General features: G+C 43.1%; 2 protein-coding genes across 6 annotated transcripts in view; one reads left to right on the top strand and one right to left on the bottom strand.

Moving 5' to 3' along the window:
- Positions 1 to 4,373, top strand: part of RIC1 (RIC1 homolog, RAB6A GEF complex partner 1) — a 142,925-nt gene extending 138,552 nt beyond the window's left edge. For 3 of the 4 annotated variants that reach the window (XM_047829168.1, XM_047829165.1, XM_047829167.1), the window contains exons 25-26: positions 141 to 329; positions 1,767 to 4,373. In XM_047829168.1, coding sequence (XP_047685124.1) covers positions 141 to 329; positions 1,767 to 2,055 — 478 coding nt within the window. In that variant the 3' untranslated portion in view covers positions 2,056 to 4,373. The remainder of the gene's footprint in view (positions 1 to 140; positions 330 to 1,766) is intronic. The other variant, XR_007146111.1, reaches the window with a different exon arrangement.
- Positions 4,374 to 6,689: 2,316 nt separating this feature from the next.
- Positions 6,690 to 14,909, bottom strand: part of ERMP1 (endoplasmic reticulum metallopeptidase 1) — a 45,253-nt gene continuing 37,033 nt past the window's right edge. For both annotated transcript variants that reach the window (XM_047829170.1, XM_047829169.1), the window contains 2 exons: positions 9,576 to 9,739; positions 6,690 to 9,460 (listed from right to left, as the gene is read on the bottom strand). In XM_047829170.1, the coding sequence (XP_047685126.1) occupies positions 9,296 to 9,460; positions 9,576 to 9,739 (329 nt within the window). In that variant the 3' untranslated portion in view covers positions 6,690 to 9,295. The remainder of the gene's footprint in view (positions 9,461 to 9,575; positions 9,740 to 14,909) is intronic.

Consider the following 14,909-nt stretch of genomic DNA (forward strand, 5'->3'; position numbering starts at 1 on the left):
AGTTTCTCAGTTTTTCAGAAGCCCAGAACGCCTACTCAGCGTGTTTGGGCATATAGCGTACAGGGGTTCCATTCCTGATGACGATTCCCGTCTCCATCTGCGGCTTCTTAGTGTCGATCTTTGTTTCTTCTCATGCATAGGTACTTGCTGCACATGTTCATGGAGGCAGGATGTCTAGACTGGTGCATCGTCATAGGCCTGATTCTCCGAGAATCCTCAGTAATCAGCCAGATCCTGCTGCTCATCCAGTCTTCAGAGGTGGATGAAGAGATGTTACAGAACATAAAGACAGGGCTACATGCGGTAGACCGATGGGCCTCTACGGATTGGTAAGTGTGGGGCTCCTTAGGCTTGTTACCTCTGCTGTCCTGGGGTGGGCCTTGCCCCTTCCGAGTTAAGGTTTAGTTCTGCTAAATTTATTTGGAGATTTTTAGGTTGGTAGAAATAAAAGTGCTTTCACACACTCATTTCTGTTCACTTTTTTTTATGTGTATTTATGTTGAGAGAACGCGCCAAGGGAGGGACAGAGAGAGAGGGAGACACAGAATCCAAAGCAAGCTCCAGGCTCTGAGCTGTCAGCACAGATCCCGACACGGGGCTCGAACCCACGAACCATGAGATCATGACCTGAGCTGAAGTCGGATGCTTAACCGACTGAGCCACCTAGGTGCCCCTAGTTAATTTTGAGAGGGAGAGAGAGTGCCAGCGGGGGAGGGCCAGAGAGAGGGAGAGACGGAGACTTTAAAGCAGGCTCTAGGCTCTGTGCTGACAGCCTGATGCAGGGCTGGAACCCATGAGCTGTGAGATCATGACCTGAGCCGAAGTCAGACCCTTAACGGACTGAGCCACCCAGGTGCCCCCACACATTCACTTCTCAAGCGGTTTTCTGTAGTCACCATTCTCTACCCAGCCATGTGTGTGAGTGCAGAGCGGTATGGCACAGGTGGTCTCAGAGTTAGGCTGGAACATGAGATCTGTGGTTCTGTAGAACTGCAGGTAATAACCTCTAAGCATCTGCTGAAAAGAGGAGTGTGTGCATTTAACAGTCCATAGCAGTGACCAGCAAGCCCAAGTTAAGAGTTAGTGGTTAGAAGTTAAGAGCTTTGGCTTCTAGTCCTTTATAACCAGCTAGGTGTGGATTTGGGGTTTCCCTTACTTGGAGCTAGTTTGTTTCTTAGTCGCCAAGTTCACTAAGATTAGATGTACCCTGTGAAGGTTCTTTTTCAAGTCTGAAACTCTGTTGGTCCTTATACTGTGGGATAGGATTTTTTTTTTTAAGTTTGTTTTTTATTTTGAGAGGGAGTGAGCCCAAGTGGGGGAGACAGAGAGAGAGAATGAATCCCAAGCAGGCTTCACGCTGCCAGGACAGCGTGAAGGACAAGCCCCATGTGGAGCTTGAACTCCCCAACCGTGAGATCATGACCTGAGCCTAAACCAAGAGTCAGATGCTTAACCCACTGAGCCACCCAGGCGCCCTGTGGAAAAGGATTTTTGAATTACGCTACTACTGGAGAATGTTAGTCCTTGCTCCTCGAGCTCAGAGCTGTAAGACACACACACTAAAGGCTGCCCCCCCCCCCCCCCCCCCCCCCGTGCTGGCCAGGACACCAAGGGGGGCGGCATCATTTCCTACCCTGTGCCTCCTCCCCCTCCACGCAACATCTAGCATTGACCTCAGTTTCAGCATTTAGGAGTTTATCCAGAACATTCCATGGAGTATTTGCAATGTGGCAGTAGAGAGCTAATTTTCTTTTCTCTCTACCTAGTCCTGGATATAAGCCATTCTTAAACATCATTAAGCCACAAGTACAGAAGTTCAGTGAGCTGACAGAGGAGCAGGTCCAGCCTGAAGCCTTCCAGCCAATAACTGCGGGTAAGACTCCTGAACACACTGGGCCCCGGGCAGAGGAAAGCCGGGGCCCCTCGGGCCATGGAAGCCTCCCCCAGGGCGAGGTCGGAGGCAGCGGTCTGGTCGGCAGGAACGAGGAGGACGCAGCCCGAGCAGAGGAGGAGGAATCCTTTCAAGACGGGACTTACGACTGTTCTGTGTCCTAACGGCAGCGGTGTGCCATCACCACGGGCAGTGTTAACTTGCAGCGGCATGTGCAACTGAGGAAACTGGCCTAGCTGGACGATTTAACCAGGGAGAGAACTCAGAGACTCTGGTAAGGTATTACTGAACTTTAACTCTTTCTCTTCTAAGAAATCTGACTCCATAAAAATGTGATATCAAATCATTTTTCATAAAGTTTTTTAAGCTGCAGTGGAAAGTAATAAAGAGCACTGTACAGTTGTACGTGAGAATATTTTGATTTTATTCGTAAAGAATGGTAGCTCCTAAACCTTGGGATTGTTTTGCCCTAGACGAGCCTACTTTTTCACTACTTAACGGCTTCTTACGTGTTTTCTGGTTCAGCGTGTGTCCAGACTGCTTTTTAAAATTAAATGCTAAGGTGCTTGCTGTAGCTCATCAGGTACTTGAGCTACCTGTGTGCCCCTTCGGATGGAGAGCACTGGGCTCCGTCATCGGGCCTCCTGAATGGACACCTGCCATGGCACACCGTGTGGCTGTTGTGACAGGGTCGTGCTCCTTGGCCTTTTGTAGCCCATTCAGTCCCAGTCCTGAATTGATGGAAGCTGTGTGCCTGCTCTCTTAGCAAGCTTGATTCCTGCCAGTCCGTGTGGGCAGAGGTCTGGGGGGGGGGGGGCGGTTCTTATCAATTATGCTGTTAGATACCACTAAACTATTTTGTATCCGAGAACTGTATCTTTTTGTGAATACTCTTGTGTAAATATACTCAGAGGCACTGTTCATATTTTTAGGGCTTATATTATAATCTGTAAGGTTTTATGCTGGATTCTGCATGGCTATTCTCACTCTTGGAAGAGAGACAAGACTTGCTTTTCTTTCCAAATCTGAGCAGTCTTCAGAGAAGAGAACAGGTTTATCGGCTTGGTCATACAGTAACGGAAACGGTCACACTGATCATGAAATCAAACAGGTTTTGTGCAAATTAATGTAGTTTCTTATTTATTGCTTTTGTAAATTGAATAAAAATGGGACTTTCATGTAAATAGACTGCTGAATCCTGTATTATCACGGCTACTAAAAATTACTATGTGAACAATGCATTCTTCATTGTAACTTTTAAAATATTTTATGTATTTCTAGATAGGACTTAAGTGTTAGTTTTCATACATTATGAAAACCTACCTGCATACTCCTAATTGCTTCAGACTAAACGCATATCCACGGTATGTACTTCCGGTTACCTTCTGTCAGTATTAATTTAGATAGCTTGTTTGTACTGTGCAATTTGAACAAAGGAATGCAATGTTATTTTTTACAAAAACAAACTTGTTTATTTTTGTAATAACGATGTATTTGATGTGGACCAAATTCATACCACTATGTAAAACAGCCTCCTTTCTCATAGTGCAATTACAGTTTAAAAATAAAACTTGGTCCTCTATCCTGGCTTTTTAAAGTAAATGGCTGGATACAGTTGTCCTGGCCAGGTTTCCTTCGAAGGGAAACTCAAAAGCATTTTGAAATTGCTTAGTTCAAAGTTCATCAAAGTGTTTTAAATTATTGAGTTTGGTAATTTACTATCATTTACTTTTTACATTACAAGTGCAGTAACGTCACGTCCCCAAACTCCTGAACGGGTGGGATATGTGATTATGGTACCTGCTCTTTCTGGTGCTACTTTATTTAAGCCTTTGTTTTAAACCACCTTTCCTGAATCTTAGGATAGAACAATAATGTTTCCCATGTGAGTACATGCAGCCCAGCAAGAAACCAACCTGAAATTTCTTCTCCTGTCCTAGTCCATTAGGAGGAGAACTAGCATTATTTTTGTGTTTGGTGTGAATATGCGGTCAATAAAAATGATTCACCGTTGTAAACAGCTGTGATCCTCTCAAATCTCTGCATGTGCTGCTGGGTCCGTCCTGCACTCTTACAAGCAGGGCACCAGTAAGTGAACTGTACTCCTGTGGGGAACACCACCAATGAATCTGGTCTCCTAGACTTGCTTTTCCATGTAATAGGAAATGGACGGCCCTAAGGCGGAACAATTGGGAGGTTTACAGAAATCTTCTCTTGGTAATTTGTAATAGACTTCACTTTTTTAATTCATATTTTTATTTTGCCTTGTTTGGTTCACATGTCAATATTTAAGCCATAATTTTAACCAATGAATTTCAGTATTCAGTAGAACTATTTGAAGTTTGAATTATTTGCTGATACCAAAACAAGAAGTCATTTGGGTGGGGGTAGAGTCAACGTTTGCTTGTAATTAAAGTTGCTGCTACTTCTGTAATGTGTACTTTTTTTTACTTGGTAAAGGGCAATAAAACCATTACACGCACTTGTGTTTATTCATCACTCAGGCTGACAGCAAAATGTGTATTTATTAAAAGCCACGGAAATATTCTTTTCATTACGTAATTCTGCCCCATAGAATTTTCCTTATGAAATAACTACAAATCAAGACAGGTTGAAAATTTATATGCAGAATCATTTAGGATAGGAGCATCAAGAGTTGGCAGCATCCTGTATGTCTGACCGCAGAAGTTTGGAAGAGAAATCCATGTTGAGGACATGGAAAACGTCCAAAGTGTAATAAAAAGGACTTCCATCAAACAAAATTGCGTAAATGTAGAGGAGACGGGCCACCTGCCTCTAGTAGGTGGGATTAAAGGGGATTCTGACTTTCCTGTTTTCCTAAATCTTTGTTTCTATCGATTTCCCTCTTGTGAAGACAGTTGGTATATATGCAGTCATAGAATATGTGGCTTTTTCTGTGTGGCTTCTTTCACTTTGCAGGATGTTTTCAAAGTCCATCTTCACATATCCGTGACTTCATCCCTTTTTAAGGCTGAATGGTGTTACACTTCATGCGTCTAGTGTATCTGTCCATTCGTCAGTTGAGGTATCTGGGTGGTTACCACTTTGTGACCAACACGAATGAGGCTACTGTGAACGCTCACATAGAGGTTTCCAAGTGGATGTATGTTTTCAGTTTTCCCTGGGAGTGAAAATGCTTGGTCACATAACCGGTTTTAATGCTCTGAGGAAATCTTAACCACATTCCAGAGTGCCCGTGCCATTTTTTTACATTGCACTGGCAGGGGAGGTGGGTTCCAGTTTCTCCCATCATCACTTGTTGTATCTTTGGTTGAGCCATCCGAGTTGTGTGGGAAGCGGTGTCATTACGACGTAGACGTGCATGTTCGTGGTGGCTGGTGGCTCGTCATGTGGCTATTAGCCAATTTCACAGTTGGGTCATTTATCTTTTTGTTGCTTTGCAAGAGTTCCTCATGCATTCCGGATACTAGACCTTGATCAGATATGACTTGCAAGTATTTTCGCATTCTAAAGGCTTACCTTGTCACTTTCATGACACTGTCCTTTGAAGCATGAAAGTTGTTCATTTTGGTGAAGTCTCAAGTTTTTCTTTGGTTGCTTGTGCTTTGGGAAACCACTGCCTGACACAGGGTAATGGAGATCTGTGCCTATGTTTTCGTCTAAGAGTTTTGTTGTTGTTTTGGTTTTTTAAATTTTATTTACAGTTTTACCTCCTACATTTAGATCTTTGACCCATTTTGAGTTAATTTTTTGTGTATGGTATAAAGTGAGCGATCTAACTTGGTTCTTTTATAGGAGGATATTCAGTTGTCCCAGCACCATTTAAACGTTTTTCCCACTGAATTGCCAAAAATCATTTGACTATAAACACATGGGACTTATTTCTGGACGGTCAATTGTATTATTATATTGATATGTGTTCACACTGTCTTGATTACCGTCCCTACTTTGTAGGAAGTTTTGAATATGGGACTCTTAAAAGTTTGTTTTTCAAGACTGTTTGAACTATTATGGGTCGTTGCATTTCCATACGAATTTTAGGATCAGCTTGTCCATTTCTGTGCGCGTGCGTGCACACGCACACACACGAGCTGGGATTGTGTTCAATTTGTGGATCAATTTGGGAGAACTTTCAATCCACAAACGTGGGATTTCCTTCAGCAATGTTTTAGTATCCGGTGTAACAATCTTGTACTTTTGTTACGCTTATTACTAGGTACTTGACTCTTACTGTCAGGAGAATTTTCCTGTTACAGAAGTCAGTTGACAGCTGTGTATTGATACATTCCTACAACACTGCTGAATGAATTCATTTCTTAAGATCATGTCATCCGTACCTAGAAACAGATTTAATTTGTCCTTTCTAATCTAGATGTCTCTTGCCAAACCGCCCTGGCCGGAGCCTCAGTACACTCAGTGGCAGTAGAGGACATGCTGGTTGTCTTTCATCACACATGATGATGTTAGCGGTGTTTTGTAGAAGTGAACTTCCTCACCCTGATAAAGACAGTTGTTTGCTGAGTGTTTTTATCATGACAAGGTGTTAAGCTTTGTACCTACTGAGGTGATCATATCAATAGAATTAATAAGAACAACTACCACAAAGTACCACATGGTACTTTGATTTTCCAGGTGTTAAGCCAACTTTTCATTCCTTGGATAAATCCCACTTGGTCATGGTATAGGGCCAAACTGGAAGAAATTTTATTTTTACAAGTCAGTAAGGAAATAGTAGTATCAAAAAAAATCTATACTAATGTACTTCAACGTTAACGAAGACATTTTCTAAATAAAGAGAGTCAGACATACAGAGGCCTAAATGCATTTTGGTTTTATTGGCCCTAAAAGGAGGCAAGGTGTACGATGAGGAAGCATACTCCCATTGTTTCCAAGGGAGTTCACCAAGAAAGCCACATAACTTGCGCAGGGAGCTCTGTTGCGGGGAGTGGCCGGGCCCTTTCCTTGGGTGGAGAGGAGCGTGAGCAGCGGGCCACTGGCTGAAAGACCATTTCTTCTGCCCGTCTCCACATCCTTCAGCGATTTTCTCGGTATTTCACTGACAAAATATGCTAAGCTAAACATTTCCATGTTGAACTCTCTGCCCACATGACCCCTTAGGGATAACTGTCCTGTCCACGTGAGCCATCTAGGTCTTTTCAAAGGCCCTGTAGACTTGAAATAACCCTTCAACGATGGGGACACAGAAAAACAATAAAGATCTGTTTTCTCTGTTAAAGATACTAACTAGTTTGTTAAAAAGTTTATTTCAGTAATGTAAGGCAACAATTAATCTCAAGTCAGCGACCAGTGAAAAGAGAAGACAGACATTCTCCCTGCAGCTTCCTGAGTTATCAGCTGGCTATGGCCCCTTCAGTGGTAACATCCTAGAAATCCTCTCATGCTCATTTATATCAGCTAAACTGTGGGAACAAATACTTCATGCAACAGTCGCTCATCGGTCAGGCACAAGGTAAAGTTTAAGCATTTCTTCAAAATCACAACTCTTCACATTTTCACTGAATGTACAGTACTGGGCTACTTACATTTAAATTGTACAGGAAAGAATGCGTTGGTTAGAATCTGGAAAGACCCTTTCAGAAATGAGTGTTGAATGGTCAGATACTCAAAGAAAACAAGCTCTTTAATCTCAGAGGCCGCTCGCTGACAAACCAGACAGTGTGCTTATGAACAGAGCCACGAGTATCATCTGTACCTCACCATTTCTGGCACTAAAACCATCTGCCCAAATACTAAATGTGCCCTGAGACAAGTGACTTGAAAACCAAAACAAGAGATCCTGTTTACGAAGGAAAATAACCTAAAGGCAAAAAGAGAATCATGATTATTGGCAAAAGGGAGTAACCAACCTCCTTCCCAGAGAGAAAAGAATTGTTAAGTAACAATGTCCTTCCTCAATACGGCATTTTGTTTTTTTCCATGTAATCTAAGGTTAACCACAGGGACAGAAAATCCGCCCCTATTTTGAAATCTGGCAGGAGCCAGGTTCTCGCAGCACTGAGACTAACGCGCGGCTTCGACGAGGCCCGGGAGCCACACACGTGCCAGCCAGCAGTGCCGTGAGGGGGTGCCCAGTCAGGGTGCGGGGAGTCACAGACCAGACTCGGCAGGGGTAGGAGCAGCGTGACCGGGCCTGCGACGCACACGTGGGGTTCTCTGTGCGGGAGGAGCGGAGGGACGCTTTGTTCGTTTTACCGGGGCTCTTCTTTAAAATGTCTTTTCGGCCTCTGCTTGCTAATCTCCAGGGGAAAAGGAGAGCTAGCAGAAGTTACCGCACGTCTGACCAAATCCCTGCAGTGCCACAGCCACGGAGCCGGGGGAACCCGCCGGCACCCGCCTCGGCAGCCGCCTTCTAAACGAAAAGTACCTCCGGGTCTTGGGCCTGCCGTGACGCAGGGCCCGAATCCCAGTGGCCAGAGGTTCGGTGGCCTCGCTCCGGCGTGGGCCACCGCCCCGAGGCCCGGCAAGGCCGGCTCCGCTGGACAGCCTTTGAGCAACTATCCGGACCGAATAAGGACTCCGTGCGTCAATACGATTATGCCCTGAAGCATGAACCTTGGAGAAGAGAAGATTCATAAAATGCCCAGCCTCTCCTTACTCTCTTCCTGCCACGGCAACTGCACGCTCTGGGGACAGAACTGAAGATGCGGGACTGCGCACACGACGTCCTGAACCAGAAGAGCCTCCGAAAACCCAGCAGGAACTGCAGCTGCTCTCGGACTGACAAGGTGGAGAGGGGGGAACAGGGTATCCTGGGCCTCGAGAGCAGCCTCAGACAAGCATCAGAACGATGGTCTCGAGTCCCCAGCACGGCACAGCTCCCCACCTCGGGGCCGGGCTGCGCGGCAGGTGGGGAGGAAGCAGAGCTCTGGGCACGGACCGGGGCCCCCGGAGCCCACTGCCCGTCCCCAGCCCCTGCCGGAACCGCCTTCTGTACCCCTGGTTCCATCGCAGGGGAGTTACCACTCCGGGGAACGGCATCCGAGCTACCCTCCACAGCTTCGACTGGAAACGTCATTTGTCTAGTGAACAGTGAGCGGGCTCACGGTGCCCTCTACACCTTTCATGATTCTAAGGGGAGAACTACTGAAGTGGTTGGTTGGCTTTAATCCTTAAGGTCACAGAAAAGGACTTCCATGTGTAGTGGTAGTACCCACATGTGCTTAAGTGCCAGAAAACTGGCGTCTTCAAGTGTCAAAAAGGCCATGCGTCACTACCCACAGCGCTAGGTGTGTGGCCCTGAAGAGCATCTGCCCCCAAGCTCTGAAAAACCACAGACTTACAATCTGAACACGTGCTCATGAAAAATCATGGACTTACATTACAGGTACCCACGTGACGCAGGGAGAAAGCACGTCACGGGGGGTATCCCGCCAGGCATGTGCTTTGAGCCCGTCCAGAAGATTAAAACACAAAGAGACTGTACGTGCACACCCAGGCTGAGGGAAACGTCCAGTCTGGGAACTTGTCTTTCAGGGCATCCAGCTGGGAGGACCTCTTCTCTTCACCAGACAGGTGGTGGGCAGCAATGGCCACGGTGACCATTCCTTCAGGCCGTTCTTCCAAGACCTAGCAGAGAACAGTTGGCAGTGCTTTAGTTCTCTGAAGGCAGAATCAGCCCGGTGTTTACCACGTACCACCCGGGAGCCTGACGGTGACCGCGGCAGAGCTGGCAAATCCCCACCTGCACTTCTATCCAGAACCGCCACGCGGAGGCCTGGAGCCCGTGGGAGTAAAATACGAAGTAGTCCCCGCCTTTACTGGTGACGGGGGTGCCGTTGCCAAGAGACCACTGAGAAAGCGTTGACCCTTCGTGGGTGCGAATGTAGAACGACATGTGGCTTGGTCCTGAAAGGTAAGAGGAACAGCCTTTACACAGGCGTCGGGAGCAGCAGTTCATTCACCACCAAGCCAGACTCTGAAGGCACCCCTACGTCACTCGAAAGACTCTCGCTGCAGACCTAGGGGAGGGCTCCTGGCTCGGATGTCCTGCGCGTGTCAACCGGGGTAAGTAATGAGGTAGGTCACGAGGCACAGCAGAAATTTACAATGACAAAACCTGTCATCTAAACACACAAGAACCTGGCACTCGCGAGGCATTCGGAAATCCAGAGAATAAGCTTCATTTAACCAAGAGGGAGCTTCAAAAACTACAGCAGAAGAACGGACAGTGAGGGTTTTAACCTGTCCAGAAACATTTCGAAGGCAACATCCCGGTGAGGGTGGAAGACCAGTGTCCAGTGGGGGACGTGACCGACACCAAGAGGGAGCCGGGGAAGCTGGGTAAGCAGACTCGGAGCCCGCGAGACGCTGACACAGACAGTAAAAGGTTCCACAGTTATGGGGTCAAAGGAAAATACACACTTTCCTACATCATATGTGGTCAAAACAAAACTATACACTTTCCTAAAATGCCAGAAAATATTTTAAAGAGCAAAGATGACCGACCACACAAAATGGAATATAGCAAAGCACAAAATATTGGAACAAAGTTGAGACCAAATGCATCAGTCATAGAAATAAATGTGAAAAGGGGGAAAAAAAAATAACTCGGATTAATCATACACTGTATTCAAAAAACACGAGTTTCAGAAAGGGTAAAAATAAAGGAATAAACAGAGGGGTTTCTGGCTAGCAATTTTTAAAAAAGACCTCTTTGATACCAGGGGAAAAAAACCAGGATTCAAGACAAAAGCACTAAATGTAAAAAGGCACCTTTTAATACTAAAAGTTTTAATTCACAATGACACAAAATTGTGAATCCTGTGCATTAAGTAACAGCAACTACTTGAAGCAGAATACGGGAGATGCAGAAAGATACCTACGTATGTAGGAAGACTACAAATAAGAAACTAACACTCCACTGTCAGTACAAGACATCAGTTGAACAAAAAAAGATCAGTGAAGTAGATTATATGGATATATATACACATCAAACTTTACAAGCTGGTAACACAGAACGTATCCTCTAAAGGGGACACAAAATACTCAAAATATTAACTTACGAAGGAAAGCATCCATTTCATAACACATATTACAAATAACACTGACCATAATTCAGTTAAACTTAAAATAGCTTTCTACCTGAAAATTAAAAGACTTCTAGGAGAAAAAGGAAATCTGAACAAAAATCACAAGTTTTTTGTAAACAATGAAAAGCAGTGATAAGAGGAAAATCCATAGCAATAAACCTTTTTTTTATAAAATAGTACAACAAAGAGAACAGAAAACAAATATTACAGATAAGAAGAAATCAAGAAAGTAGAGACCAGAAATAAACAGACCTAACTTAATTCTAAAAATTAGGTTTTTTTATTAACAACTCTACTACTAGCTAACTTGGTTAAGAAAGAGACGGGAAGGGGAGTGGAGCTGAGAAAACACAAGTATACAAAAAGAGTAAGAAAAATAAACAGAAGAAATGTTTAAAATCACACGTTGACTACAAGCAGACCTCTATACTATTAAATTTGGACACCCAAATGAAATGTGGATACTTTTTAAGGAAAACAGATTACTGTACTCTCTTGTACTGTACAAGAGAGAGAGAAATCTTAGATGAATTTCCCAAGAAAAAGTTAGGAAACTACCCCCCACGAAAAAACACCATGCCCAGATGGTTTCAGAGAGGAATTTAAGCCAACTTTTTAGCCAGTTCAAATGCTTCCTAAGCTGTTCCGAGGCACTGGAAATTAAGGAAGACTTACCATTTTTATCACGTTTATACATTTATGGGTAACATATAACTAAATCTGATTAAAGAGAACCAAAAAAATAAACAGACATGGACCAGTATCAGGAGTATTAACAGAAAGTATCTAAATTGTAGCAAACAAAATCCAACATCACATTAAGAAAATAAGCCATAACCCAGTGGAATAAACCACGTTAAAAGACCCAAGGAAGAAAAAACCCTAGACGGATGCTTTAAAAAAAAAAAAAAAAAAAAAAAGCCTTTTCTAAAATTAAAACCCAATTCCTTATAAAAACATTCAAGAAATGACAGTTGATAAATGCTTGCTTAACAGGATACAAAATATACACCCCGGGCCTAAGGCCAGTCTCTCACATGTTGGGAAGCACACGAGACCTGTGCTCTAAGTAAAACAAGGACGCTTGCTCACTACATCCACAGCTGCTCCACACCATCAGCCACTTAGACACGTCAGTTATGGGCCTAGGAACTGGTGAAGAAAGAAAGACTATATGCAGTCGATACGCGGTAGTCAATAAGCTATATACTTGGTCTGTTTTTGTAAGGCTAACAGGCTAAGAATGTTTTTTACGTATTTAAACAGTAGTTAACAAAAAAGTCTACACTGGGGACAGATGGCAAAGCCTAAGATAGTATCCGGCCATTTAAAGGTTGGCAATTCCTAGTAAACCTGGAGAACTCTAGAGGAGTGATGATTAACGCAAAAAGTGAAAGATTCAGTGAGGTAGCAAAGATACAAATTTGACCTACAGAAATCAGCTGCCTTTACGCCAACAAATATAACCAGTTAGAGAACATAAAGGTAGAGGAAATTCCACTTATGACAGCCACAAAAACTAGATGAGGAAAATCTTTGAACACTCATGAAAGACAGAAGTAGATATGAGCATGTGAAAAGACATGGCTAGTTCACGGACAGGGTGAAAACATTATGTCGGTTCTCCTCACTTGATAAACTTACTATGATACTCCCCCAAAACACCAATTAGTAATAAATTTTATATCAGTTAGGTTAATACTAAAGTTCATATGGAAAACAAACAAAAATAGCAAGGAAAATAATAACAAAAAATACAACGGATTTTCACCCTTATGATCATTAAGCTGCAAAGCTTCTATAACTAAAAATATGGTAACTGGTACACAGACCCACACAGTCAATTTTTTTCTGATTTCTTGACATTTGTAATCACAAAACATAGGGCAGTAGATGTGCAACTTGCCTGCCACGAACCTAAATTTTACTGGACTTCTCCAAATTGTGCATAAAGGATAGAGAAAGGTTTGGATTTTTCTGTGCTTCCTTTTTACAAGCTGGTGATTAAAAATCAGAAATAATTATCGGCATGACAAAAAACCGGTTGGTGCAAAATAAATTGATTTCCAATTAAATTTTAAAAGCCCAGAGAAAACAAAAGTATCCACCATTGAAAGCATCAGCTAAGGCACTGAATGCCCTGCAAGGGCTTCATTCCATGGTTAATTACCAAGTTTTATTACTTCCCTTCTCCCATCTTGTGTCTGTCCTCCAGCTTTCTTTGCATACTAGATATTCAAGTCCCTTCTGAGTTAAACTATGCCTTAGCACATAAATTATTTACTCTTCAGTGTAAATAAAATGGTCACAGTCATCAAAAAAATACAAAAATGAAACCTACTAGTGGGCGAGGAAGCTCAGTAAAAAGTGGGCAAAAGTTGAGGTATACAATCCAATTAACTTGGACAAAGATGCCAAAGCCGTTCAATAGGGTAAGGTAAGTCTTTTCAACAGATAACGCTAGAACAACTGGATATCCATTTAAAAAAAAAGAACCTTGGCTTCTACCTCACATCATACACAAAAATTATTTCAAAGTATATCACAGGCCTAAATGTAACAGCTAAAGCTATGAAGCTTCTAGAAGGAAACATCAGAATCTATCTTTGTTGACCTCCGGTGGGCAAGAATTTTTTAGAGAGGACATAAAGTATTAACTGTAAAGAAAAATGTGTTAAATTGGAATTCACAAAAATTTAAAACTTGTACACATCAAATGACTCCTTTAAGATAATGAATGGACATGGGGCACCTGGGTGGCTCATCTGGTTAAGCGTACAACTCTTGGTTTCAGCTCAGGTCATGACCTCACAGCTTCGTGGGTTTGAATCCACACTGGGCCTCTGTGCTGGCAGCATGGAGCCTGCTTGGGATTCTCTCTCCCGGCTCCTCCCCCACTCACGCTGGTCTCTGTCTCTCTCAAAATAAATAAACTTTAATAAAAAAAAAAAAAAATGAATGGACGAGAACATCTAGATAAAATATATATATATATGATAAAGGATTTTGATCTGGAACATAAGCACTCCTATAAAGCAGTAAGCCCAAGTTTTAGAAGGGAAGAAGAAATGAAGACACAAAAGCAAGATACCTGAATGGTCAGTAAGCACTTGGAAGCATGTTCCACGTCATGACTTCCCGAGAAATGCAAGGGCTACTCCTAAATGCCCGTCAGAAATGGTTCGATGGAAAGAACAGAAAATACCAGAGTGAATGTGGAACTGGAATTCTCATACACTACCTGTGGGGAACAAAATACTAACACTCAAAAGAACATAGCTCAATCTCAAGAACATTATGCCTAATGACCCAGACCCCGAACGTTACATACTGGATGATTCCATTGATATGAAATTCAAGAATGATACAAGTGAACAGTAGCAGGAACTTTCAAAAGTGAACTTCCTATGTTCGAGTTCTCCGGAGCTCCGGAGACACAGAACCAATCCTCCGCATCAGCAAATCAAATCCAACAATGTGCAAAAAGAATTATATACTACAACCAGGTGGGATTTATTCCATGTATGCAAGATTGATCCAGCCTCTGAAAACCAGTTAATATAATCCATCACAGCAAAAGGCTAATAAAGAAAAATCACATGGTCATATCAGCAAACAGAAACATGTGACAAAACCGAAAATCCATTCACAAAGCTCAGCAAACTAAAAATAGAGGGGAATTTCCTCAACCTGATAAAGGGCCGACTAACATCATGGTAAAAATGCAGACACTTCCCCCTAAGATCAAGAGCAAGGCAAGGATTCCCACACTTACTACTCCTCTTAGCAGTCTTTTTCAAAATACTAGAAGTCCTAGCTAATGCAGTGAGACGAGAAGAAGCAATAAAAGATCAAAAACAGATTTGGGAAGGAAGAAATAAAACCGTCTTTGTTTGCAGATGACATGATCATCTATGCAGAAAATCCCAAAGAATCAACCAAAAATCTCCTGAAACTAATAAACAATGATGGCAGAGTTGCAGGCT

The sequence above is a fragment of the Prionailurus viverrinus genome, chromosome D4 (assembly GCF_022837055.1).
Source record: "Prionailurus viverrinus isolate Anna chromosome D4, UM_Priviv_1.0, whole genome shotgun sequence".
Taxonomy (NCBI): Eukaryota; Metazoa; Chordata; class Mammalia; order Carnivora; family Felidae; genus Prionailurus; species Prionailurus viverrinus.